The sequence below is a fragment of the Penicillium psychrofluorescens genome, assembly GCF_964197705.1.
Source record: "Penicillium psychrofluorescens genome assembly, chromosome: 3".
Taxonomy (NCBI): Eukaryota; Fungi; Ascomycota; class Eurotiomycetes; order Eurotiales; family Aspergillaceae; genus Penicillium; species Penicillium psychrofluorescens.
This window is the reverse complement of record NC_133441.1, coordinates 3,279,564-3,304,373: the sequence shown is the minus strand read 5'-3', so window position 1 is coordinate 3,304,373 and position 24,810 is coordinate 3,279,564. Positions and strand designations below refer to the sequence as shown.

At 51.3% G+C, this 24,810-nt stretch overlaps 10 protein-coding genes across 10 annotated transcripts; 7 read left to right on the top strand and 3 right to left on the bottom strand.

Moving 5' to 3' along the window:
• Nucleotides 1–383: 383 nt before the first annotated feature.
• PFLUO_LOCUS5362 (uncharacterized protein) lies at nt 384–1,694 on the top strand (the record flags this gene model as incomplete). The annotated part of the gene is made up of 1 exon (XM_073782802.1): nt 384–1,694. One exon carries the CDS (start codon nt 384–386, stop codon nt 1,692–1,694), a length of 1,311 nt encoding a protein of 436 aa, XP_073639420.1.
• Nucleotides 1,695–5,176: 3,482 nt separating this feature from the next.
• Nucleotides 5,177–5,623, top strand: PFLUO_LOCUS5361 (uncharacterized protein; the record flags this gene model as incomplete). Its single annotated transcript, XM_073782801.1, has 1 exon — nt 5,177–5,623. The coding sequence occupies one exon, from the start codon at nt 5,177–5,179 to the stop codon at nt 5,621–5,623; it is 447 nt and encodes a 148-aa protein (XP_073639419.1).
• A 2,336-nt stretch (nt 5,624–7,959) lies between these two features.
• Nucleotides 7,960–9,122, top strand: PFLUO_LOCUS5360 (uncharacterized protein; the record flags this gene model as incomplete). Its single annotated transcript, XM_073782799.1, has 4 exons — nt 7,960–7,967; nt 8,117–8,290; nt 8,346–9,019; nt 9,079–9,122. The coding sequence occupies 4 exons, from the start codon at nt 7,960–7,962 to the stop codon at nt 9,120–9,122; spliced, it is 900 nt and encodes a 299-aa protein (XP_073639418.1).
• Nucleotides 9,123–9,342: 220 nt separating this feature from the next.
• On the bottom strand, nt 9,343–12,063 carry PFLUO_LOCUS5359 (uncharacterized protein; the record flags this gene model as incomplete). The annotated part of the gene is made up of 5 exons (XM_073782798.1): nt 9,343–9,601; nt 9,659–9,808; nt 9,860–9,939; nt 9,996–11,876; nt 11,938–12,063. The coding sequence occupies 5 exons, from the start codon at nt 12,061–12,063 to the stop codon at nt 9,343–9,345; spliced, it is 2,496 nt and encodes an 831-aa protein (XP_073639417.1).
• Nucleotides 12,064–12,332: 269 nt separating this feature from the next.
• On the top strand, nt 12,333–14,943 carry PFLUO_LOCUS5358 (AdoMet-dependent rRNA methyltransferase spb1; the record flags this gene model as incomplete). Its single annotated transcript, XM_073782797.1, has 4 exons — nt 12,333–12,350; nt 12,405–12,554; nt 12,608–14,327; nt 14,387–14,943. The coding sequence occupies 4 exons, from the start codon at nt 12,333–12,335 to the stop codon at nt 14,941–14,943; spliced, it is 2,445 nt and encodes an 814-aa protein (XP_073639416.1).
• A 469-nt stretch (nt 14,944–15,412) lies between these two features.
• PFLUO_LOCUS5357 (uncharacterized protein) lies at nt 15,413–17,002 on the bottom strand (the record flags this gene model as incomplete). Its single annotated transcript, XM_073782796.1, has 1 exon — nt 15,413–17,002. The coding sequence occupies one exon, from the start codon at nt 17,000–17,002 to the stop codon at nt 15,413–15,415; it is 1,590 nt and encodes a 529-aa protein (XP_073639415.1).
• Nucleotides 17,003–18,043: 1,041 nt separating this feature from the next.
• On the top strand, nt 18,044–19,708 carry PFLUO_LOCUS5356 (uncharacterized protein; the record flags this gene model as incomplete). The annotated part of the gene is made up of 2 exons (XM_073782795.1): nt 18,044–19,333; nt 19,385–19,708. 2 exons carry the CDS (start codon nt 18,044–18,046, stop codon nt 19,706–19,708), a joined length of 1,614 nt encoding a protein of 537 aa, XP_073639414.1.
• A 745-nt stretch (nt 19,709–20,453) lies between these two features.
• Nucleotides 20,454–22,029, top strand: PFLUO_LOCUS5355 (Nucleosomal histone H3-Lys79 methylase; the record flags this gene model as incomplete). The annotated part of the gene is made up of 2 exons (XM_073782794.1): nt 20,454–21,007; nt 21,066–22,029. 2 exons carry the CDS (start codon nt 20,454–20,456, stop codon nt 22,027–22,029), a joined length of 1,518 nt encoding a protein of 505 aa, XP_073639413.1.
• A 240-nt stretch (nt 22,030–22,269) lies between these two features.
• On the bottom strand, nt 22,270–23,019 carry PFLUO_LOCUS5354 (interacts with Atg12p-Atg5p; the record flags this gene model as incomplete). The annotated part of the gene is made up of 3 exons (XM_073782793.1): nt 22,270–22,428; nt 22,491–22,876; nt 22,935–23,019. 3 exons carry the CDS (start codon nt 23,017–23,019, stop codon nt 22,270–22,272), a joined length of 630 nt encoding a protein of 209 aa, XP_073639412.1.
• Nucleotides 23,020–23,280: 261 nt separating this feature from the next.
• Nucleotides 23,281–24,225, top strand: PFLUO_LOCUS5353 (uncharacterized protein; the record flags this gene model as incomplete). Its single annotated transcript, XM_073782792.1, has 6 exons — nt 23,281–23,310; nt 23,396–23,449; nt 23,524–23,619; nt 23,681–23,860; nt 23,910–24,057; nt 24,116–24,225. 6 exons carry the CDS (start codon nt 23,281–23,283, stop codon nt 24,223–24,225), a joined length of 618 nt encoding a protein of 205 aa, XP_073639411.1.
• Nucleotides 24,226–24,810: the final 585 nt, after the last annotated feature.

Sequence of the window (24,810 nt, the reverse complement as noted above, 5' to 3'; positions counted from 1 at the left end):
GCTAGTCCTAGCGCTGCCACCCCGGATATGCCTCTATCTCCCCATTACTTCATTCCCCATCGTGATCCTTATCAGCCCCGGATGAGTCATGTGGTCACACTGCCCTGCCCGCGATAAACAGCCACCCGATAAGGTTAAGATCTCTCTCGCGTGACTATGCGAGGGTGACTTGTTCCTTCACATTCCTTCTCTTCCTTCTCTTCTTCCTCCTCCTCACGCTCTCTCCGTCTCGCAATATTCGGTCCTTTCCTTTGCGACGTTGTCTTTTTTTTAGACCTAGACGCTCCCTCCTCTCCCTCGAGTCATCGACCACACCCGCTTATCGCCTCCGCATGCCTGATCGGTCTTCCCCGCGATACCGTTCTTGAGAGACTAGACATATCATGCCTACTTTATGGTTACACCAGGTCCTCTCAGGTTCTCTACCGCAGCACTGTGAACCAGTCTCGCCCTTTCTGACTGCCGTCTCCTCGCATCTCCACATCTGCATCCCCACCCCTCTGGCTCTTATCTCGTCAATACTCGGCACCTTCAGCATTGTCTCATGGCTCTTTGCACAGCTGCCGCAGATATATAAGAACTATCAGATTCAGTCGACTTCCGGTCTGTCGATATTTTTCCTCGTGATTTGGTGTCTGGGTGACTTTAGCAACCTCGTGGGGGCGCTCTTCACCCGACAGGCGGGGTGGCAGGTGGTGGTCGCCAGCTACTATGTCCTGGTTGATATCACTCTAGTGGTCCAGTTCTTCTGGTACACGCACTACAAACGCTCTCGACACGATGGATACGACCACATCCCACCATCGCACGATGTCGATACCACGGGCATCCTGCAGGGCATGTCGCTTTCGGATGACGACACCTCCCCTCAACGGCCTGGCCCGGTCGACATGTGTATGGACAAATCTGAGCCCAAGGACGTGGGTGTACAGACAGGCTCAACTTTAAACTCGACCACCGGCCCAACACCATCATACTCCAACGAGAAACAGAGCTCCTCTCGACGATCCTTTCGAATGGGCAGCAGCGCGGCCAGCCCGCCATTCGCTCTCCCACGCACTATGCTCGTGGCTTCACTCCTATGTGCCGTCCTAGCCAACGCAAGTCCCACACCAGCCACAGGACGCCCGCCTCACCCGCCCATCTCCCACGCCCCGCGTGAGACCATTATCGAGATCGTCGGCCGCATCTTCTCGTGGATGTCGACGCTGCTCTACCTCGGCTCGCGCCCACCACAGCTGTACAAGAACTACTGCCGCAAGAGCACAGAGGGACTGTCCCCGCTGTTGTTCATGGCCGCATTTGGCGGGAATCTCTTCTACTCAGCTTCCCTCCTGACCAATCCGAACGCCTGGTCTAATCTCCCTCCTTACGGCGGCGGAGGCTGGGCCGATTCCCATGGAAACGACCGTATGGAATGGGTTGGGCGCGCGCTCCCATTTTTCCTGGGTGCGTTTGGTGTCCTGGGGCTGGATGGATACATGGGCGTGCAGTTCCTCATGTATGGACCGCGAGGCGTTGATGAAGACGAAGACCCGAAACGGGGCCGCGGCCGGTGGAGGAGTGTTCGGGGCTGGATGCGCGGATGGATTCCTTCCACGTCTCCGCCGCGCGGGGAATTGGGTGCCTCCAACCGCCCGCAGGAGGGACAGGCTTTGCTCAATTCAGAGCATGAGAGATATGGTACCGTGTGATTGTTCCATTTCTCCTTTGCCTTGCCGCTTCTGGTTCTTGTTGAATCAAGGAAGGACACTATATGACATATTATGATTACGACTACTTTGTGTTTGACCCAGGTCCCACCCTTTTTGATGCTTATTCTCGTTTCCTTGTTCATGTTTTGGCTTGCCTTCTTTCTTTTTGGTTCTTCTCATCATGGGGTATATCCTCTCTGCGCGGCGTTTTCACCATTTGGCTCTGGATCAGGGGGGATGTATAGATGCGGGTTTGCTCTTGGTCCTTCTTTCTATAATGCGCGTGTTTTGGATGATGTACATACCAGAAATCCATGAGGCATTCGTTCGTTGATGAAACCCTCTTTCTCTTCCACTTGACTTGGCCAGACAGAACCTTACGTTTTACTTCGTGAGCCTTCGTTGAAGCGGCGATTTGAATAGGAAACTCTAGAATAATATATGTGCATTTATCATACAGTCTCTTCTCAGCTCAAAGCGAAAGTTAAACCTGCCGTACCCCCCGCTTTGGAATTCGCCATTCTCCTCCGTCTGTTAACGTTGTTGCTCATGTAGTCCTCTAACTCCTCTTCGTAGCGGGCATAGTCTCGTTGGTACTTCTCCTGGTTTTTGTATTTTTCTCGGCGAGGTGGCTGCGGCTTTATACCATCGAAGAAGCCAGAGCCGAAACACATTTTGATTCGAGTTTGTTTGTAGAAAGGTTGGCGATGGTGGGTTTAATCTTTGCTCGGTAGAGACTGAAGTAGATAAAGGAGAGTGATATTTGTGTATCTTTAATCGTTCTAGGGTGATTGATTTATATGAAAGTGACCAACACAACCTATTTTTAATTACCCGAGTCCTGGCTTCGTCATAGGGGGCCAAAAAGTGGCTATGCTACTACAGGGTCTATCTAGGACTTGGTCGTTTAGCCTTCCGAGGAGATCTTTAGGACTTAAGCGATGACTTGACTCGCTAACCTAAAAAATGTGGTATACTTAACGTAAAGAATTAGACCAGAATCTAGTAGCTCGTACGCCCTAACTAACGTCGTATTGACAGTATAAGCGAGGGGATAGTAGCAAATCAGACTAAAAAGAGTCAGACATCAACATTATAGATAGTTAGGAAAAATCAGAGCCAAAAGAGAGAAAAAAGGAAAGCGAGAAAAGATCGCGGTCAGTAGTCAACGGTTGCGTATCTACCTGATCGCCCCTCTAAAGTTGGTTCCCCCACGCTGCGCCACAACAAGGCTCAGCGTTGGGGAACCAACTTTAGGGGCGATGATTTGTAAGGGCTACAATGCTCTAGCAATATGACTACGTGAGCCTCCACTTGCAAAGAAATCATGTAATTCTCGACATGATCGTCTTGCAACTTCTATGGATCCCGTCTTGACTATAAGACTCTTTCTAAAAATTAGCATCGCTTCCCATTCCACGGTTGCGTTCACATAACTCCGAAGAAACTAAACGCAAATTATTGGCCACACTCAGCTGGAAGTCGCGCTAATCATTACTATCTTTCCCCCTTTGGCCAATTATATTGTTTTTTTAGTGATGTGATCACTAAGCTTCTTTGGCCCCCAAATCATTGAACCAGACGGTGGGTTTCGCCCATTTCGCCCGTCGAAACCTCCGACTCCTTGTCCGTGTCCGTGTCCGACTCCCTAGGTCTACATAAATCTCCAGGTGTCCGTGTCCTTGTCCGACCAAGGGCTTTTCATCGTATAGACGTCTTTGAGGATGGCTCGCACAACTCATGCGGCTCCCAGTGTTTCTGCCAAGCTTAGCCCGAATCGGGTCAAGACATGTCAGACTTGTGTTCGAGCAAAGATCCGATGCTTCCGAACATCCGGCTCTTCTAGTTGTGATCGGTCAGCTAGCATTCCAGGATATCTCCTTCTAGTTTTGACAACTGACAGAAGCTTTCAAGCTGTCTTCGACTTGACAAAGAATGCTTTTTCCGACAAGCTCGGTCGCGCTACAATCCGAGTAAAAAGGTTACGTAAGTCTGCAGAACTGCTTATTGTAGAAAACGGCATTGTAACAGTAATGAGGGCTAATAAACTCTTTTGTGATGTAGGCGGCTAAAGACCCTTGAAGAGAAAGTCAATCGGCTTTTGCAAAACAGAGATAACACGCCTGAGCCGTCGCAAGGCCCACATCACGATGTCACCACAGCAAGCCCGGAAAACATCGACGACACCGAGACATCACTGGATGTCATTGAGGAAGGAATCATCAGCCTTGATATTTCTCGAGAACACTTGAATGTGTTTCGCCAGACACTAATGCCTCAGTTTCCGTTTGTTATCTTGCCGCCACATACAGCAGTTGAGCAGCTTCGAGAAGAGAAACCTTTCTTACTCCTGTCTATCCTTATGGTCTCTTTGTACTATGATCGGCCTTTGCAGCGAGCTCTGGAAGAAAGGTTTCATGCTTTCATTGTGAGCGAAACAATGATCAAAGATTCAATTCCGTCAGTGGAGGTTCTACAGGGGCTACTCATTTTTATGGCATGGTAGGGGATTTCATCTAGGGTGACAGAATCCTTCTGATTTGTTTTGTAACAGGTCTCATCACCAGCTTCGCCCCCAGCAGGTCTCGAGCTATCACCACCTCATGCTTAGTATCGTCTTTGATCGGCGCTTAGACCGGCCAGTCACGCTGCGAGCCCTTCCACAGTCTCTTAGAGTCGGCCTGAAAGATCAAAAGGACAAAAAGTTTGATCTTTATGATGAATATAGGGCTGTCATTGGATGCTTTGTCATCTCATCATGGTTAGTGAACCGGATAACAATGTGACGACCGGCTTGCTGATTTTATTCCATAGCATTTCAATTACGGCCGAGAAGACATGTCTACTGCCTTGGTCTTCATTCATTGAGAAATCGGCTCTTGAATTAGCCCAGGCCTCGAGATATTCCAGTGACAAGTATCTTATTCATCTCGTTCAATTGCAACATATATTTGAGCGAGCTGACGCAGGCATGTTGATTAATACCCAAGAGATGGATCTGGAAACGAGGAAATCAAAAATTGAAGCCCATGTTCAGCAATTTCGCCAAGAGATGGAGAACTACCGGGACCTGCTCCCATTTCCAATGGAAGAAAGCAGTGCGTGTGACCCCTTATTGAACGTTTACCGACTCCAACTCTTATAAAAACGGCCCCTGGAATTAAATGAAGATGACTGACACTCCAATAGCTCTGATTTGGTTCCTATACCAGACCTTGACTCTGTACCTTTGTCAAGCCATTCTCTTTGACAAACATGTCTCACTTGACGAGTCTGATGATGTCGAGCAGAGGAAAAAGAACTGTTTCTTCTTAAACACCTCGTTCCAAATTGACACTCTTTGTGTTGGCCTCGCTACAGCCAAAAGCTACTGTGATTATTATTTAGGCTCACCCACTGATCACCTTCGAATGATTAGCTACATTGAATGGTTTGAAAACGCCTTTATTATAATCATGTCATGCAAGCTCTGTATCGTTGCGATGGACAAGAATTTGCGCCAGCACACCCGAATCCGATCGTTGCGCAAGGCGCTCAATATGCAAGAGGTGCTAAAGGGCTATGTAGCACGGTTGACAACTCTCCACAATGCTCGAATGAATGCGCCAGGTGCGGACCCATCTGATTTCTACGTGCGATGGCTGCAGCGCATTCATGACTGGTTTGCGGAACGTCATGTTCCTGCACACGCGCAAGAGTCAGCAGGCGCTGGGCAAACGCTTGATTCGATGGCAACTTCTAATGGCAGGTATCCGGGATCATCGTCGATGAGCACCTCAGAGCCTTTGATTGCTCCTTTTCCTGATGTGAATCTTGGGTATGGGCAAGAAGGCTCACAGGATTATAGCCCTGAGTCATGGCCGGATTTTCTGCAGGATTTTTCCGTGGATGAGATGCTAGATGGGTTGGTCGAGATAGCAGGCATGTAATTTTGACCTTGTACCATATTGCCATCAATTGATACGTCTATACTTTAATACCTTTAAAGTTCTGTATTGCGTAATGCTTTCTAAACAGATTATTTCGATTAGAGTAAGCTAACTATTCCATCGAATTGCGTTGTATGTGAACAGAATATACGAGGCTAATTGATCCGATGTGTTGTGCATATGGAAATCTCACTCGTTATTCCTGCCGCTAGAGTAGATCTAGACCATGCAATCTTCCATCTGCAAGAGAGAAGATCTGATCGCCTCAAATATGCACTTAGATCCTCCATGTCTCGGGCGTTTTTGATCACGTGGGACTGTTATACAGGTGTAATTACATGGAATTATCCTCCCTAGTTATGAGTACTGTATGTCACCTCCGGTATTGTGAGCACCCCTGAATCGGATATGCATATTCCTCACTCCTATGCACTCGCATCTCCCTGACATTCATTGTAAATCGTTCTTCAATGCTTGATTGGTGGAATTCGCCCTATACGATATCCATAAAGGTTTAGCATGCGTGTTGTGTGACGACGCTCTAGTGTTTTAAGGTGTGCCAAAGCAAATCCCGAAGTCTCCACGTCTCGGGATTTGCTCAAGAGAGGATTCGGGACAGCGCCCGACTTCCTCGTCATACTCGATTCAATATCAAATCTCATCCAACGACACAAAGCCAGCTCTCAGAGTTGATCCAGTAATTGCTCGCAGAATGTGCCATCGCTGAACAGGCGAGGGCAGGCTGCGTCCATCTGAGAAAAAGTACGGGCTCAACAGGAGTACATTGTGGAGATTGATCGCAGACTATATGCACCGGTGTTTGACACAATGACCGATTCCTTTGACGACAAGCTCGGGCCTCAGTCAGAATCTCAAGGCCCGCTGGCTCGCAAGAAATTTGCCAAACCCCCGGTAAAGGTGGCTTGTCTGCCCTGGTAACTAACGCCGTCCAGTTCCCGAAGACGTCAAAAGGAAGACTAACGCAAACATAGTCGCGCTTCAAGAACAAGATGCGCCGGACAAGATCCATGTGCAAGTGTATGTTGCTTCTTGCTTCTTTCCCCCTCCCCTCTCCTTATCTCTTCGCGCTAACAGCGGCCACCTAGTGTGTCAGCAAAGGCAGAAAGTGTTCATATCTGCCAAGCAAACGAGGCGGACCACGACAGAAGAAACGAATAGCGTCGTCGCCAGTCGAGGAGCAATCACCTCAGGAAGATGTCGAGTATGCCGATATTCCGCAGGCTGATTTTGAAGCAGGTGCACATCCCCACTCAGATACCTCTTGCGTCCACTGATGACAGCACAGCATCGGAGATCTTTGATCAAATTGACTTGCTCTCTCTTCCCGGAGCAGGCTTAAGACATCTAGATTTTCAATCAGATATCCCCTCTATCTTCCAGGGAGTTTATTCCAGTGATGGTTTCATCAACACAGTGCCCTCGGAGTTGGGAAGTGCTTCGCCGTGCCTGGTGAGAACATATGGGAGTGAACCAGAAATGTGCGTTGCGTGTTCTCATCAACCATATAATATGGCCTTCTAACATATCAGGAAGATTGAACGCCTATTATGACTTTATACATTGCTATCTACCAATCTTGCCGCCACGAGTTTCACCACCATGTCCGGATAGGCCACTGAACTGTCCAATATCATTCGCAAATCCGGCCTCGGAAGCGCCGCTCATGGTCTATCGACCTCGTTCACCTCTAAGCCTCGCAGTTTCTGCTATCCTCGCCCTGATTCCTCATCCTAGCGACCCAGAACCATCATCCATAGCATCCGTCACCCAACGCAGGACATATGCCCATACATTGGCACAGTTGGCCAACACGACTATAGAATCGGACTGTGATCTCGACGTGTCTTCATGCGACCCAGGTCAAGCATTGTCCAGCGGACGGCCTTTTATCAACCGAGAGAGATTCCATCCTCAGACTCCAGCGGATCTGGAGAGTCTTCTAGCACTGTTGGTGCTATCGGTGTACGAGTACTGCCAGCGAGGGAACTTGCTCAAAATGAGATATCGCGCTGGTCAAGCCTTGGCCATTGCTCTGGACAAATCACTTCATGCCCATGGAGAAGAAATCGATGAGTTCTCTGAGGCTCGACGGAGAGCCTGGTGGATGACGGTTCGATACTTTCATGGTTTCTTTGCTTGAGCTATATCTGACCTTTAACTGGTATAGTATCACTGTGTTGTTCAGGGCTCTATAACGAGCACAACGGTGAGTGCTTCTATTCAAGCCAGGTTCGACTGTCTCTAAAGGAACTAGCCTCCTTCTATCGTCATCAACGATCCTCAATTCACAACCCCTTATCCACGCTTTGCAACCGATGCCGAGGTAAGTTCTTTTCGTACCAATTGATATTGTCTGTTGGAGGTTGGGGGCTGACTGCTTCTTTAGGGATGGTCTATTTTCACACAAGCCCAACAAGTGCTGCTGTCAGCGACTCAGTTCGTTGCCGATCTTAACAAATGTCTGACATCGAGATCAAACATGCATTACCTTTTCGAGCGAATGCAACATCTGGATGGCTGGATTACCTCTGTAATCACGCAGATTGATTTACTTCCTCCAATTCCACACGAAACAGGATTCGGGGATTACCAAGAAACCGTGACAGCGCACACTATCCGTGCTATCTCCCGCATTAAGCTATCCAGGTACGCACCTCAAACATTTTATTATCCAGGGGTTTAGCTCACTGAAGCTTTGCAGTGCGCAAATCAAAGTCCACCGTTTCCGAGCCTTCTCCGACATCCCCATCTTCATCAAGAAACATTGCGACTTGACTGCGGCTGTCAATCCCAACGCCCCAAACACCAATGCGGTCAACAAATCTCCCATGTCTGGAAACGGGCTTTCCAGCCTCGAGTGCTCAAACAATAACATTGATCCATTTCAACGAGCCTCATCAACCGAGTACCTGACACCCCCCGATTCCTCTACCGCCTCAGAAGTCTGCCCTTCCTCCATCCCACAGTATCCGCAGCACCCCTTCACCTACGGATTTCCTTATAGCTGCGAACACTCCGCCAAAGTCTGTCTCCGTGCTGCTCTGGTAATCTCACGCATGTTCCAAACCCTGCCTCTTCCACAGCCGCTTTTGGAGTCTCAGCATCAACATCATCAGCAGCAGCAGCAGTATTACAACGGCTCTCTTCCTCGTACCATGCCCTACTTTGCTTGCTGTCTAATGCAAAGCAGCTACACACTGCTGATGGTGTTCTACAAGACGCGCGTCGCGAAGAGGCTCTCTCCGGATTCGAAAAATGAACATGTTGAAGGTTCCACCGATCAGCTCATAGCTGAGCTTCAGCAGGGACTGCGGCATATTATCGCCGCCTCGTCCAATTACTCGCTTGCTTTTGAGGCGTTGTATGGGATGCGAGGTGTGTTCTATTCTTTCCCTGTTCGTCTTGATCAAATTTGCTGACGCGAACTCTTTTAGATGAAATCAGAGGGGCATATCACGCAGCGTTTTCCTTGACATGAAATGAAATGAGCCCTTTCTCGAACTTGTTTTAGAATTCTTCTTCAGTCAGTGTATCTAGTTATTTATTTTCAGACAATTTTGTTAGATGGATTTCCACTTAAACGAACACAAATCACAAACAAGAGACTCCTGAGATCGTATCTGTATTTTCCGAACAGCGAGTCTTGAATCTAATAAACACGGAACTAGCCACCAAATAGAGACATAGAAAAAGAGAATCTAGAGCTTGGATCGAATACCCTCCAAACGGAACTTGACATCTTTCAAGACCCTGGTCAATGGCTTCCAATCATCAAACTGTTTCAGCAGCTCCGTCGTCTCCTCTTGTAGTTCACGGCGCACGTACTCCTCTTCCAGGAGGCCACGCATGGCGAAGGGGAGGATGTACGGGTTTGGTGAGACGGCGGGATGAGATCGTTTGATGTTGAGAAGGGCGGAGGGAATGGAAGATGTTTCGAGGGCAAATTCAATAGCCATCCTAAGCAATCGTAAAGTTAGTTTTGAAAAGAAAATGCAAGGGAAAATCTGAACGTACTGATATACAGCTTCGTCGTCGTAGAGACGAGAATGACCTTCACCTGTATAAAGACTGCCAGCGAGAGGTTGACTGAGCTCACGGATGAGACCGTGGTCTGAGATACCAAGGTTACGAAGTTTTAGGGCGAAGCCAACAAGGTGCGAAAGACTAATAATGATGGTTAGATTTGTTTCTCTGGCATTCTGAAGGTATACTCACAAACTCGGGGCATGGACTCTACCGTCCACAAAGACGGCGCGGAAGATGTATGGATGTGCAATGGGTGAAAAGAGGGAAGACTACGTAATCATAATGTTAGCAGACTTCGAACCAAAGAAGGGTAGCGGGCACGTACCTCCAAGGAAACGAGCTGATCATCGATACTGCCGATATACGAAATTCGAACACCGAAATCAAGAGCGCATCGTAGTGCAGCCTCATAATCTTTGGATACCGGGCTAAACGGAAGTGCGAAGTCGAACAGCTCTCCAGCAGATCCGCTGATCCATCGGGATCGGTAGGAAGGAAATGGTCCCAGATTGACACCAGCCATAGCACAGATCCCCACGCGTGTGGCGTTCAGGCAGCCGAACGAAATTAACTTCGCAACCAGCAGGATCGCCACCGGGACTCCCTGGGAGTGGCATGAAACCATGACGAAGTCAGCGCTCCGGATTTTCTCCATCCAATTTAGCAGTAGTTTCCATAGCAAGTCGACTCGTTCAGAGATACGTCCTTCGCCCTCCAAAGCGATTTTTTCAACCTCGCATGAGTATCCCTGACCTTCTGTCCACTTGTGAATGGCTTCTGCGGCCATATTGGAGAATCGGATCGAAGTCCCCGTTGGTTGACCTAAAACGCTTCGAATGAAGGGAGCCGGGAAGTATCCATGCACGCCGATGGACAGAGCGCGCTTAATACGAGGTATATCCTTGGTTCTGCAAACATGCTGAGGTTCTTGGGCTTTGCTGTAGTGTAGAAATCGACCAAGGCTCTGTAAAAGAGAGGGCGATTCTTCCAGCACGTATGTTTCCTTAACCCGCGGCAGCACTTGATTAGGCAAGCTTTTCAGCAATTGCTTCGAGGCAGTAGCCTCCACTGGACGAGGTTCGACCGGGGGCAATGATGTTGATGTGGCTTCAATGACAGGAGCAGGCCCATCTTTGGAATGAACCGACTCGGCGTTGGTTTTAAATGCCTTCGCTTTGGTGCTATCTTTCTTGGTGATCTTGACGTTTGCCTCTGGGTCCGGCTCATGCGCCATCGGCCTCGACTGGGCCCCAGGAGGTATGGACGCTTCAATTGCCTGAACTTCTGGGGCTTTATCGGGAGTAGCATCCTTGGAAGGGTCTTTAGTCCAAAAAGACCAACCAGATGATCTCGCCGTCCCAACAGGATTCCAGGAAGGCTCGGCCGGCTCTTTCGGTTGATCTCCTGATGTGGTACCATCACCATTAGCGTCAGGAACACTGCCCTCTGCTGGAGTGGAGATAGTAGGCCCTGCAGGAGGCTGTTCCCCCTGCTTGGCCGATGCACTCGAACCGTACCACATCTGGAGCCACGACCGTTTCTGTGGCGTTGGTGAATTCTCAAGAGTCTCTGTGGCCTGTTTCTGTGATTGGTCTTGTTGTATCTCTTCCTGCACCTCCGGGTCTGGTGGATGCCTGACGACTGGTTGGACACCAACTTGATTATCTGCTGGCAGGCTTCCTTCCGTCCCAGTAGAAGTTGCAGTCACAGGGCCGTTGTCGAACGCAGTTGGTCTATGAAACCAAGAAAACCATCCGCCGAGCTGCTCAGCAGGTACTGCATGTTCCGCATGCGACGCGTCAATTCCGATCTCGCCACCCGGGGCGGACTCCTGTTCCTTCGACGTTTGCTCTAGAGATTTGGCAGGAGTTTCATTGGATGCTTCTTTCTTCGGTGTCTCCGTTTCCTCGGTGACTGGTTCAGCGAGCTTGTCGACAGCGGTGGTAGATGCTGAACCATCCGACGCAATGTTGACTTTTGTCGTAGTTGCGCCTGCAGGAAGCGATCTGGTTGATGCACCCGCTTTCTTCGTCAGTTGAATGGAGGGATGACGAGTCTGATTCGGCCTATCGTGGAGAGATGTTGAAGAATTCGTGAGGCTAGACGCTACGTTTTTGGCGACGGAGATGCTCTCACGGGCAACCTCGGTAACTGGGGCCGCTTTCGACACTCGCGTTACGGCCGACCAGGACGCCGGGTACCAGTTCTGCGTGGGAGGACAAACATGATCAGCTATAGTGACAACCCAGTGAAAGGTTGAGACTTACAGCGCCCGGAACTCGTGACTGTGAGTCGGAGCGGTCTCTCCCGGCATCAGGGCTCGACACCGCGGGGGACGGTGAGTCCGCGCCAGAGGTGCTGGGCTTCACTCTCTTACGAGGACCCAGTGGCATGGGGGTGGAGAAAAGAGCATCAGCAGGGATATTCTATGGCGCTGGGAGTCGTCAAGGTAGAGAATCAGTGATGGAATACGAACAAGAACTGCTGAATACCTGTAGTTACTCACCCACGTCATGTGTTGTAAGCTGAGCAGTGGGTGCCGTATGGCCTGAGGCAGCAAACAACGGGGCAGAACACAGGGCGGTGAACGATAAGTGCTTGACTTTTTTTTTCTTCCCGTCCAAGTTGATAAGCCACCAGCACTGTTGTCTTCGAGCCCAAGATGGCGATCCAGAAGAAGGTACGCAGATCGCTGTGCTCCATATTACCGTTGTATGATACTAACTGCTAGCAGCACGGCAAAGGCCGTTTGGATAAATGGTATCGCCTGGCAAAGGAGAAGGGCTACCGTGCCCGTGCGGCGTTCAAGTTGATTCAATTGAACCAAAAATATGGGTTCTTGGAAAAGAGTAAAGTTCTACTCGATCTGTGTGCTGCACCAGGTGTAAGTATTGCTAGTGCTCTCCGTGCAAAACATCCTTTCTAACTGTTCGACAGTCATGGTGTCAAGTGGCTGCAGAATACATGCCCGCGCAGAGCATCATTGTCGGTGTCGATCTCTCCCCGATCAAACCTATTCCTCGAGCCATTACCTTCCAGAGTGACATCACAACTGAAAAGTGCCGCGCGACGATCCGGTCTCACCTCAAGCATTGGAAAGCGGACTGTGTGCTTCACGACGGTGCCCCCAATGTCGGTGCGGCGTGGGTTCAAGACGCCTTCTCCCAGGCAGAGTTGGTCTTGCAGTCTTTGAAACTGGCTACGGAATTTTTGAACGAAGGCGGATCCTTCGTCACCAAAGTTTTCCGGTCCAAGGATTACAACCCTCTCCTGTGGGTTTTCAAGCAACTCTTCACGTCCGTGGAGGCCACAAAGCCCCCCTCTTCGCGAAATGTGTCTGCAGAAATTTTCGTCGTCTGTCGCGGATACAAGGCCCCCAAGCGGATCGATCCCAAATTTTTGGACCCGAAACATGTCTTCGCGGAACTGGCAGATCCGACCCCGAACAACGAGGCGAAAGTCTTTAACCCTGAAAAGAAGAGGCGGAGACGAGAGGGTTATGAGGAAGGAGATTACACCCAGTTCAAGGAGATTCCGGTCACAGAGTTTATCAACACCACCGACCCGATTGCTATCCTGGGTTCATACAACAAACTCAGTTTCCAACAGCCACCTGGTGGTGATCTTGCGATGTCTACGGTGGATCGCCTGGAAGATACGACCGACGAGATCCGGATGTGTTGCGAGGATTTGAAAATTCTTGGCAAGAAGGAATTTCGCAACTTGCTCCGATGGCGATTGAAGCTTCGGGAGAAGTTTGGACTTGTCGTCAAAAAGAATCAGCCACAGGAAACCGAGGCCGAGGAAGTCGCCGAGATTGCCCCAATGGATGAGGAACTAGCCATTCAGGAACAGCTTCTCAAAATGCGGGAGAAGGAAACCTCTCGTAGCAAAAAAGAGAGGCGCAAGGAGAACGAAAAGAAACGGAAGGAGATTGTTCGCCTGCAAATGCACATGACTACCCCAATGGATATCGGCATGGAACAAATTGGACCTGGTGGTGAGGACGCCACTTTCTCGTTGAAGCGTATCGACCGTGCGAATGCTCGCGACGCTGTCACCAATGCTCGTGATATCCCTGCCGAGAGTGAAAGTGAGGATGGATCTGGATCCGAATCCGAGGAGTCCGACGACGATGGTGATCGCCTTGAACGGGAACTTGACACAATGTATGAACAGTATCAAGACCGCATGGAGGACAAAGATTCGAAACTGCGTGCTAAGAAGGCTCGTAAAAACTACGAGACCGAAGAATGGGAGGGGTTTTCCGACGAGAATAAAGGCAGTGATAACGAGGATGAGGAGGATGAGGAGGATGAGGAGGATGAGCAGGATACGGCCGCTTCAGCTCATCCAGCTCCCCAGTCTGGAAGTCTGTCCAACAATGCTGCGTTGTTTTTCGACCAGGACATCTTCCAGGGACTAGGCGACGAGGCCGAGGAGGAGGAAGAGGAGGAGGAGGAGGAGGAAGAAGAAGGCGAGGATGAGGACGACATCGAAATGGGTGATGAGGAAGAAGAGGAAGAAGAGGAGGCTCCTGCTCCAAAACAGAAGAAGCAGAAGCAAGCATCAAAGAAACAGGAGAGTGAATGGGTCGATGACTCGGAGGGAGAGGTCGAAGAGCCTGAAGATCCGCGCAAGGCCAATGGCCAGCTCGGTAAGTCATGATTTCCATAATCAGACCTTTCAGCCCATTTTCTAACATGATCGCGGCAGACATCGATATCATTACCGCCGAAGCGATGGCGCTGGCCCAGTCAATGGCCACCGGCGAAAAGAGATCACAGGATATTGTTGACGACGGCTACAATCGTTTCGCGTTCCGCGACATGGACGGGCTTCCGGAGTGGTTCCTGGACGACGAGGGCCAGCACAGCAAGCCCCACCGTCCGATCACCAAGGCTGCTGCAGCTGCCATCCGCGAGAAGATGCGCGCTATCAACGCACGCCCGATCAAGAAGGTGATGGAGGCCAAGGGCCGCAAGAAGTTCAAGGCCGCACAGAGACTGGAGAAGCTGCGGAAGAAGTCGGCTCTTCTGGCCGACGACGAGGCGCTGAGTGAGCGCGACAAGTCTCAGGCGATCACTAAGCTGATGAGCAAGGCTACCAAGAAGAAGCCCAAGCAGCAGGTCAAGCTGGTGGTGGCCAAGGGCGCCAACCGGGGTATCTCGGGGCGTCCTCGCGGCGTCAAGGGCAAATACAAGATTGTGGATTCGCGGATGAAGAAGGATATTCGGGCGGAGAAGAGACTGGCGAAGAAGAAGCAGAAATAAATGTTCATACTAGCGAATGCATATACACAGGATAATGCCTAGTGCCCCGTGACTTGCTCTTTCTGTTTAAGTGCTCACAGAGCTCGTATTTCTCCTATTAACAAAAAAAAAATGGGATCAACAATATGACTCTTATTAGACCTATGGCCCGCCTCTTACCTTAGTGGCGAAATGCGTAGTTGGCCCTATCTAATAGATGTGTTAATCCCTCAACATCCTAGGGTATTATAGCTATTTACATCGGTTTTTTGAATCTATGATTATTGTCAGTCCGCTAGAAACGTGAATAAACAACCTCAGGCTTTTATACGCCTACATACAATCGTCAAACATCAATTATCTTTGATATTGAAGCATTCCGGTTCATTTTGTTATAGGTGGGAAGGCCCACCGTAAGTCATGGAGATGTATGATCATTCTCAAAGCTAGGCAGAATAAAACAGCGCAAGATTCACGGTACTGATATCAGTTACACAGTCTTGACAATTTGCACCTGTGCCACCGCCTCATCGACCTGTGTATTCTGAACAAGCGATGCGAGTCTCGGGTTGGGACTCTCAAAGATGTCGGTAAGCTCCTCCAGCGTCTTGTTTTTTGTCTCCACCATGACAAAGTAGTAGTATATCGCCTCAGCCCAGCACGTAGCTAGATAAATGGAATACGTCTTCCACGTGATATCCTTCATGGCGACCGGGAAAGCAAATTGGTTCACTAGCGCGGCCGCATTGCCAGCCATGTTCTGGAACGCCATTCCTTTGGCACGCTGCTCGTAGGAAAGACACTCGGCTGGGTAAAGGGCCTGGAGGGGCGTGTAGGCCGCAGAAAAGACGATTCCAATCAGGAAGACAAAGACGATGGATGCCTTGGCTGCGTCGCTATTGTGAAGAGTGTAGTACGCGCCGGTGCCCCCCAGCAGACCGGCCCACAGCAGACCCATGATCGCGCAGCAAGTGATGAGCATCTTGCGGCGGCCAAAGCGGTCCATAAGACTGGCACCACAACAAGCTGCTGCACCGCTAGTCAGCGCTATGCCGATGTTGATATCGAGGACGGTGGTGGAGTCTTTAATGCCGGTGGACGCCAGCATGGCCGGCAAGAAGTAAGTCAACCCTCCTTGGCCCGACCACTGACTAAAGGCAGAGACGGCCACGGCACACAGAATGGCGCGGTAGATGGCCGCTCGCGAGTTGAACAAGACGCGGTAGTCCCACCAGCGGCGATCCGCACCATCCAGCTCCAGCTCCTCCTCGAACTCGCGCAGCTCGAGCTGGACGTACAGCGAAGCTGCGTTGTCATTGCCGTGGTATTTAGTTAGGACGGCCTGGCAGTGCTCCACCTTGCCGTGAACGAACAGCCAGCGCGGCGACTCTGGGAAGGAGAAGGCCGCCGGGAGGAGGATGAGAGGGAACACCAGCTGCACCCATGTGGGGACTAGCCACGACTTGTTGCCCGCATAGCCAGCGCTGCCGCGGAGAGTGGCCGCTGCCAGGATGGAGCCCAGATAGTAGCAGCAGTTGTATAGGCCGGTGATGACGCCGCGGTATATAGGGTGGGCCATCTCGACCACGTAGGACGGGCACGCGACATTAGCGATGCAGCCGCCAAAGCCAAGGAAGAAACGCCCCGCCAGGTACTGCGGCAGCGCGCGAGACGTGCCCTGGACGATGGTGCCGATAATAAGAAGCACACAACCCGTCCCCACGCCGAAGCGCCGCCCCCAGGTATCCGTCAGGGGCCCGATAAAGGGCAGCGCGCAGACAGAGCCGATCTGGTACATGCTGGAGATGTAGGCAGTCTTGACGCCGACAATCTCGGCGCCGAACTGGTCCTGAAAGGACTTCATGGCTAACATGTTGCCCATGAGGGAGCCATCGAAGCCCCCCATGGTGGAGCCCAAAGACATGATACCGCAAATGAGGTACAGCTGGACCATGCGCTTGCTGGTGTTGCAGACGGGCTCGAGGCGCTGGATGACCTGCAGGGCGGGGACGGGTGTCTGGTGCATGGCTGCGTCGACGGCGGCGGCGGGCTCATGTTGGTCTTTGAGGTTGGCTGCCATGGCAACTTACTCGTTGGTGAGGGCTACGGTTGATTGCTGCGATGGATGTTGTGCTGACCCCTGAGGTTGAAAGGTGGAAGAAGATAGAGGGCAAGATCCCACTGTGCAAAATATGATATTATTACAGAATCTTTTCACACGGCGACAATAGGAGCTACTACTGATAGATTCCCATGTGGTGATACTTATAGACCCTGACGATTCACGCACGAGGTGCAGTTACATACTATGGAGCCATCCACTTCTGAAGGGCATGGCTCGCTAGGAGCTACCCATGTTCTGGCCATGCTAGGCCGACGATTTTGCCGGCACTAGTTTCAGTGCCACACAAGCTGGGACAAGCGGGCGAGCTGAATAGGAAAGTAGCTGGTCAAGTCTGCATACAGGTGCGGGGGAGCCATCTCACGCTGGAAAACTTTGCTAGATTAAAAATCTACCATGTTGACCACCGGCTGGAAGCCACCGTAGTCGTCCCCTGGACCCCTTCTTTCCATCCCAGGCACGCGCACTAGAGACTGTGGAGACCCTAGCTTCACTCCGCATTTTTCTGTCCAATCTGCGGGACGTGGGGTTTAGCTTTTGGCGGGGTAAATCGCTTGCTAGCGTGGCTGTGGGATATTCCGAGGTTTCTTCCGACATATCCCCTCTGATTCGTTACCAAGAAAAATTCGATTGGTCCTTTTGGAGAGATGCAAACCTTTTATGGGCACATTCGACCTGATGTCGCCAGTTGTCGCTGCTACGGAAGTAGCAAACGGTTTTCAAATCACCCAACATGATTCTCATTGAAACTATTGATAGCTCGCCGACGATTTTTCCGCTCCTTTGAAAATTGTTAGTATCATATAGGACGTTGTTTGAAGAGCCGAGCTATTGTAATGAAATTGAATCCCTTAGAGTCGAATTGCTAGAATATCGCTAAGTATAAATATATGAGCAACGGCCAGACCAGACGATACACTTCCAGTGACAAACTGGGCCCAAGTTTGCCGAAATCTCTGCAAGATCCACTCTTCCTTCAATTTGCCTACAGCTTTCAAAATGCTATCTAGAGTAGTGGCCTTGACGGCCATCTACATCGGCGGTGCTCTCAGCACCACTTTGACCGGCGAGGCCAAAGCCATGATGGAGGACTCCATGGCGTGGATGGACAATTTCTTTGATCCCAAGGAGAATCTCATCTTTGAGGTCCAGTCCGACGCTGCCATGAACCACGAGACACTCGAGTCCGTCTGGTATGCCGTCGGTCTCCTCGCCAGGAACGGCAATCAGGGCCAGGACGTATCCCACGCCGAGGGCATTATCACTCGCGTCATTGATGACCAGTACAAGGACCCGGCAGATATCTGGTTCGGCGTCTACACCAAGGAGCCCGAGGAGCCATACGTTGGTACTGCGCCGTACCCTGCCACGAGATATGGGTCTTGGGATCCCAATTGGTATGACTTTGTTGGCACTGCCTTTGTCACAATCTACGAGGAATTTGGGCCCATTCTTTCTGCCTCGACCAAGGAATACATGCTTGAGAGCATGGTTAACAGCAGTATTGGGAACTCGCGCCGGGGTGGCGACGTCGATGGGGATAATCTCTGGCCGGCCTACAGCAACCCTGCTATCATGCGCGCCGCGACGACAACCTGGACGGGCGTCAAGACAGGAAACAAGACAATGCAGGCCGAGGGCGAGGGCTACGCCCAGCAGATTATCGACCTGTGGGACCTGCACAAGACCCTGTCTGAGTTCAACTCCCCCACCTACACCGGAATCTCCCTGTTCGGCCTCACCCTCTGGGGCAAGTACATGCCCAAGAGCTCCATCCTGGCCCAGCGCGGCCCCGACATCTTCCGCGGCACATTCAGCACGGTGGCCCAACTGTGGCACGCCGGCATGCGCAACCTGGCCGGGCCGTGGGACCGCTCCTACAGCTTCAACATGCAGACTAGCCTGGGCCACCTGTCTCTGTTGCTGGCGCCCATAATCGGCAGAGAGGAGTCCGGTCTGCGCCAGAACCCCTGGATTATGAGCCATGCGCGTGATTGGTGTTGGGCTTCGCTCATCGCCGTGCACGCCGAGTACTTCACGTCACTGGTGCCCCAGAACGTCAAGAAGATGCTGAAGGAATTTTCGCCACATACGTGGAGAGGCCAAGTGTATTATCCACCTTTTGACCTGGAGACGCGCAATATTACGACGTGGCTAGGCGAGAAGTTGATGATTGGGGCGCAGTCGTACCACACTACCAGCTCGAATGGACCGGACGACAATAACGAGCAGTTTCACCCTGCCGTGGCACAGTGGACGTACAATAATGGGGATATCGGTTGGCTTGATGTAAGTGCCTTCTTGTTCTATGAGGCACTGCACTAACCACTTGCTCGATAGCTTCGTGCCAGCGTGCCACATCTACTCGTCGACGTGTCCCCCAACCGCCTGAATTTGACATATCCAGACGGAGATGCCAGCTCGGTTTTTACATTCTACGCCTCGCCGTCCCTGCTGCAGCGCAATGTTCAAGGCTGGAGTGATATTCAAGGTGTCAATATCTCCATCTCTGGTAATGTTGACCCTAATGCTACAGTCAAGTTTGCTGGCCGCTTCGGTGGTTCGTACGGTCCTTATTATGATTACAACTACTGGTATTTGCAGCACACGATGCCTGCCGGCTTTGAAGGCACACCGGAGTTGGTCATTGACTTCACTTACTAAGAGCCAGGTTGTGTGGAAACTACAGAAGTTTGGTTAAGGGAAGCAACGCTACGTTGGTCTGTGATCTCTGTATCAAACGCATTTGAGCACGACCGATGGAAGAGCCTCGGCTGAGCTATTAGATCATCTGCTTGCTTTTGGTATCTTACCAATCTAAGAACATTCCGTAGAGATATTTGCTTCGGTTCACTATTGGTTGTGGTTGAACGCAGTGTTGGTAACATAGATAATCCATGTTCAACACCAGGAACATGCCCATTGGCCCGCCGCTCGCTGAGCCGCCGCCCTATCCGTGCCCCGGCCCTGGTCCCGGAATGATCAGAGGAGTAATTAAACGGAGAAAACACCGGAGAGGATCATTACTATTGTAGCCTGAGAGCTTTCTACAGATAAAAAGGGGCCGGGATTTCATGAGCGTCATGTGAGACCAGTACCTCCGACTGTCCCCTATGGAGAGGAGATTTTGTCAAACCATGAAATTGCCGTGAAGAGCGGAAATAGAGCGTTTGGTACCTTTTGACCGAGCGGTATATTTTGCCCGCATTTTTGGTTGTCAGATCACCGAGTGGCGCTTATCGATCAACCCGGACTTTTCTCATTCTTGCTCCGTCTTATCTTCGTTGCCTCCCCCAACTCCCCATACCGTATATATATTTTTTGTGCCTGGCCCGTGGAGTTGCCGGGTATTTGTTGATCCCTGCATTCTTTGTCTATATATATTTGCATTCTTATCCGCATCTGTCTCATGGGCTTCTTCGACCACCTCCAGAAAGGAGGGGCCTTCTCCCTCCAACCTAAAAAGCCTCAGGTTCGCAAAGTCGCCCAGGCTCGACCACCAGCTACTGCCTCGCGATCGACGCCCTCTACCCCCGACGCCCGCCCTCGCCGGCCGCAGCCCTCATCGGACCCCAGCCGCAAAGTCTCCGCGGTCAAGTCGCGGTCAGTCTCGAGCGACGCGGACGCTCGCCCCGCGAAGCAACGACTGAGCACCCCATCTCGCATCCGTAAGCGGCCCACGCCCGAAACACGGCTCTCGAGCGACGACGATGTCAGCGACAGCGATACCTCGTTTGAAGTGCGCAAGCGCGCGCGCACGAGCGCCAGCGCGGAACCCGATCCCGACAGACGTCTTCGCTCGGTGAAGGCTTTTTCGGAGGAAGGAGCGAGGCCATTCAAGATGGTGCACGCTGCTGATATCACCTCGGAACAGAAGGCTGGCAAATTCAAACCGGGCTTTGGGGCCGAGGGTAAGCCGACTGAGATTCTTCTGCAGTATCCCAGTGCGTCGCAGAGGGAAAGGTACGTGGCATGGTCTTGAAAGGTGCAAAATTTGACAGCTAACCCCCTACGTGATTAGATATGACTTGGTGGTGCCTCGAGAAAACGACGGCTTTCGGCCGATTGACGACATCGTGCAGGTGATCGAGACTGTGTCTGACAATTATATTCCGGAGGACGACTCAGAAGAGTTCAATAACGAGACAACGGGTATCAGACGACGACTGCGCCGGGCTTTAGCTGTTGTGTCAGAGACCCAGTTCAAAGATGCGGTCAACGATTACAACGAGGCCATTGAGCGGTTGAGGGCCAACGGCAGTCTGGCGAAGCGTCTTGACACGACACATCGTATGGTTCTCCCTTGGGTGGAGCGGATGTTGACGCAAATCTATGCGCGCACCGTTTCTCCTCGCGTCGAGTCTCTGCGTCAATACGAAAACGGCACGGACAACGTCTACGGAGAACTCCTCCCTCGGTTCATCAGCAACATCTTCAAAGAGACCAAACTGAAATCAGGCCAGGTGTTCGTCGACCTAGGATCTGGCGTGGGCAACGTGGTTCTCCAGGCCGCGCTCGAGATCGGCTGCGAGAGCTGGGGCTGCGAGATGATGTCCAACGCGTGCGATCTGGCCGACCTACAGCAGGCCGAGTTCAAGGCCCGATGCCGGCTGTGGGGCATTGCGCCGGGCAAGACGCATCTCGTTCGCGGTGACTTCCTCGAGCAGCAGAGTATTGTCGATGTCCTGAAACGCGCGGACGTGATCCTCATCAACAACCAAGCTTTTACGCCGCAGTTGAACAACGAGCTGATCAATCATTTTCTGGATATGAAGGAGGGCTGCAAGATTGTCTCGCTCAAGTCGTTCGTCCCCGCCGGCCATAAAATCCAGTCGCGCAATCTCAACTCTCCGATCAATCTGTTGAAGGTCCAGCAGAAGAACTATTGGTCGAATAGCGTCAGCTGGACTGACGTTGGTGGTACCTATTTTATCGCCACTAAAGATAGTGCGCGACTGAAGGCATTTACGGAAAATTCTCTCTGAAGCAGAACTGGGGATCTAGTTTTTTTTTTCTTGGTTGAAGCTTTCAAGCCGTGGTGTGCATGGTAAACTGACATCCTGGAAGCTTGCCGATTTACTTTTTGTCTTGGATATATCCTGTGATTCGATGTATGATACCATCAATTGATCTGTACAAACATTAGAGGTTAGGCTACTGGATAAATTATCTAACGTCTAGAAGGCAAAACTTGAAACCCCATGCTGCCAGCGCATCGAGAACTATTAGGAAAACTTTGACGCATCGTTCATGGCTTCGGCTTCCTGGCCCATTCTCGCCATCCAGCGATCCACGAGCTCCTGGTTCTCACGCTGGAATCGAGTGGACCGCTCTTCTGCCATGTTGAGTTGGAGGTTGAGGGTAGCCATTTCATCTTGGAAATCCTAGCAAGCCAACCACATCAGTAAGAGATATTCAACCAAAAAAAATATGAAGCGTAACTCACCTCTAACAGCTTGGCCTTCCCTCTCAGCTCTTCATCCCGATCTTTGAGGCGTAGCTGCAGATGGACCCTCTCGCTTTCCAACGCACTGATCCGTCGACCATCCTGTCCACTCTTTTTGCGAAGCTTCTCAACTTCGGTGGTAATCCGGTTCAAACGGTCTTGTAACTCGGAGCGCGAACGCTGGGCTTCCGAAAGGTCTGTGCGGGTTGCATTCAAAAGGTCCGTCAAGTGGGTTCCTGGCTCGGCAGATAGCTGTTTCTTTGTGGTGATGGGTGATGGTATGGAGCGCTGGGCTTCGCTTGAAACTTTGTGAGCCGTTGGAGGGCTGGGTCCTGTTGCACGGGGTGCTGCTGCTAGCGCACTGGTACGATCTGCGAGCTTGGTATCTAGGCAGTGGAGATGTCAACGGAAGACAATCTAGTGGACGGGGATGTGTGGGCATACAGGCATCATATAGAGCACCGTTGGCTTGCTCCCGACGATCTCTCGCAGCCAAAGCAGCGGCGTATTCTTCTCGCCAGTGGGGCATCGGCCGAGTTCGAGGATGGACAAACGAGGAATGAGAGATGACGAGGCAAATAATGATCCGTTATCGATAAACGATGCCGACCGCCTAGCTGACCGCCCCCTGTCCCCGTCATGACTGCAACCCAACTTGGCAACTCCCACTTCTCCCGTCTACCTCACCGCGCTTCGAGATTCTTGTCTGGAAGACACAACTGATAGCTGCTCCTTACACATCGGAACACTCATTTATCCTTTGCATTGTTCTATACTCCCGACCGCTGCTATGGCGTCACGGAAGAAGGTTCTCCTCAAGGTACATTCTCCGCTCCCAAGCTCCGGATCACCCTGAGCCTCCTCGGCACGGACGATATGCTAATCGGTCATCTCGATGGATTTAGGTGATCATCCTTGGAGACAGCGGTGTTGGCAAGACCAGCTTGATGAACCAATATGTCCGTCCAACCTCGCCCCATCCTGTCTCGTGACCTGTCCGCCGTCATCGCTAACATGCACCGCCCCAAAACAGGTCAACAAGAAGTTCAGTGGAAGTTATAAAGCGACGATCGGAGCCGACTTCCTCACCAAGGAAGTCCTGGTGGACGACCGGCTGGTGACGATGCAGGTAAGAAAAGAATGAAAGGCACCGGTCGAGGGTCTGACTGACCTCTTGCGTAACTACTTAGATCTGGGATACCGCTGGTCAAGAGCGGTTCCAGTCACTCGGCGTTGCGTTCTATCGCGGAGCGGATTGCTGTGTTCTCGTCTACGACGTCAACAACTCCAAGAGCTTTGAGGCGCTGGACAGCTGGCGAGATGAGTTTTTGATTCAAGCAAGTCCGAGGGATCCTGAGAGTTTCCCTTTTGTCAGTACTCGGTGTTTGCTTTTACTGAAAGTGGCTAACATGCGGCTAGGTTGTTATTGGTAACAAGATCGATGTGGAGGAGAGCAAGCGGATGATCTCGTCGAAAAGAGCCATGACGTTCTGCCAGTCCAAGGGCAACATCCCCTACTTCGAGACCAGTGCCAAGGAGGCTGTGAATGTGGAGCAGGCGTTTGAAGGTGCGTCTCTCTCTTTTCTTTTTGGATTCCCTCGATTCACTGCTGACCGGACCTGCAGTCATTGCCCGGAGTGCGCTCGCGCAGGAAGAAGCGGAGGAGTTCAGCGGCGAGTTCAGCGACCCGATCAACATCCACCTGGACAATAACAGCGATGGCTGTGCCTGTTAACAACTTTACACGACACTCTCATGATTTTTCAAGCGCTTGTTTTTCCTCCTCTACGTACAGTTTTGCTGCTGCTTTGTTGTTCCTTGTTGTGGATTGTGTAGAGAAGAGAGCATCTTTGCTGTGGGATGACTGCCCGTGTGTCTGTGGCTGGTCTCGGATTTAATGCTGGGCGTGTCAGTTCGTTGCGAGAATACCATGGATGTTGGCATTATGTTATTGGTATAGATATTCGCTCGTACTCGGTAGTCTTAGGGGTAATGTTTCATCTGCGCGAAATATTCCCAGCATGCAATAGGGATTATTAAATCCAGCACTCAGCAGAGTCCCAGTGTCTATTTTCCCCATTCGTTCCATGTTCACCAGGTCGTCCCGGGCTTATCGTGATCGCGGGTGGCACCATTGCTTGGCATTCCCTCTTTTCCTTCACATCTTCCTCCCCTGCCGGACAGGGCGCCTGTCCCTCCCTTGACACCCTCGCCAGCTCCTTTCTGCAGATGCCCGTGCTCCACCTGGCTACCTCCCTGTTGTCGATCCTCGTCACCGAGGGGCAACCGAAGTGATCACACCTGATTGCACGCGACCAAC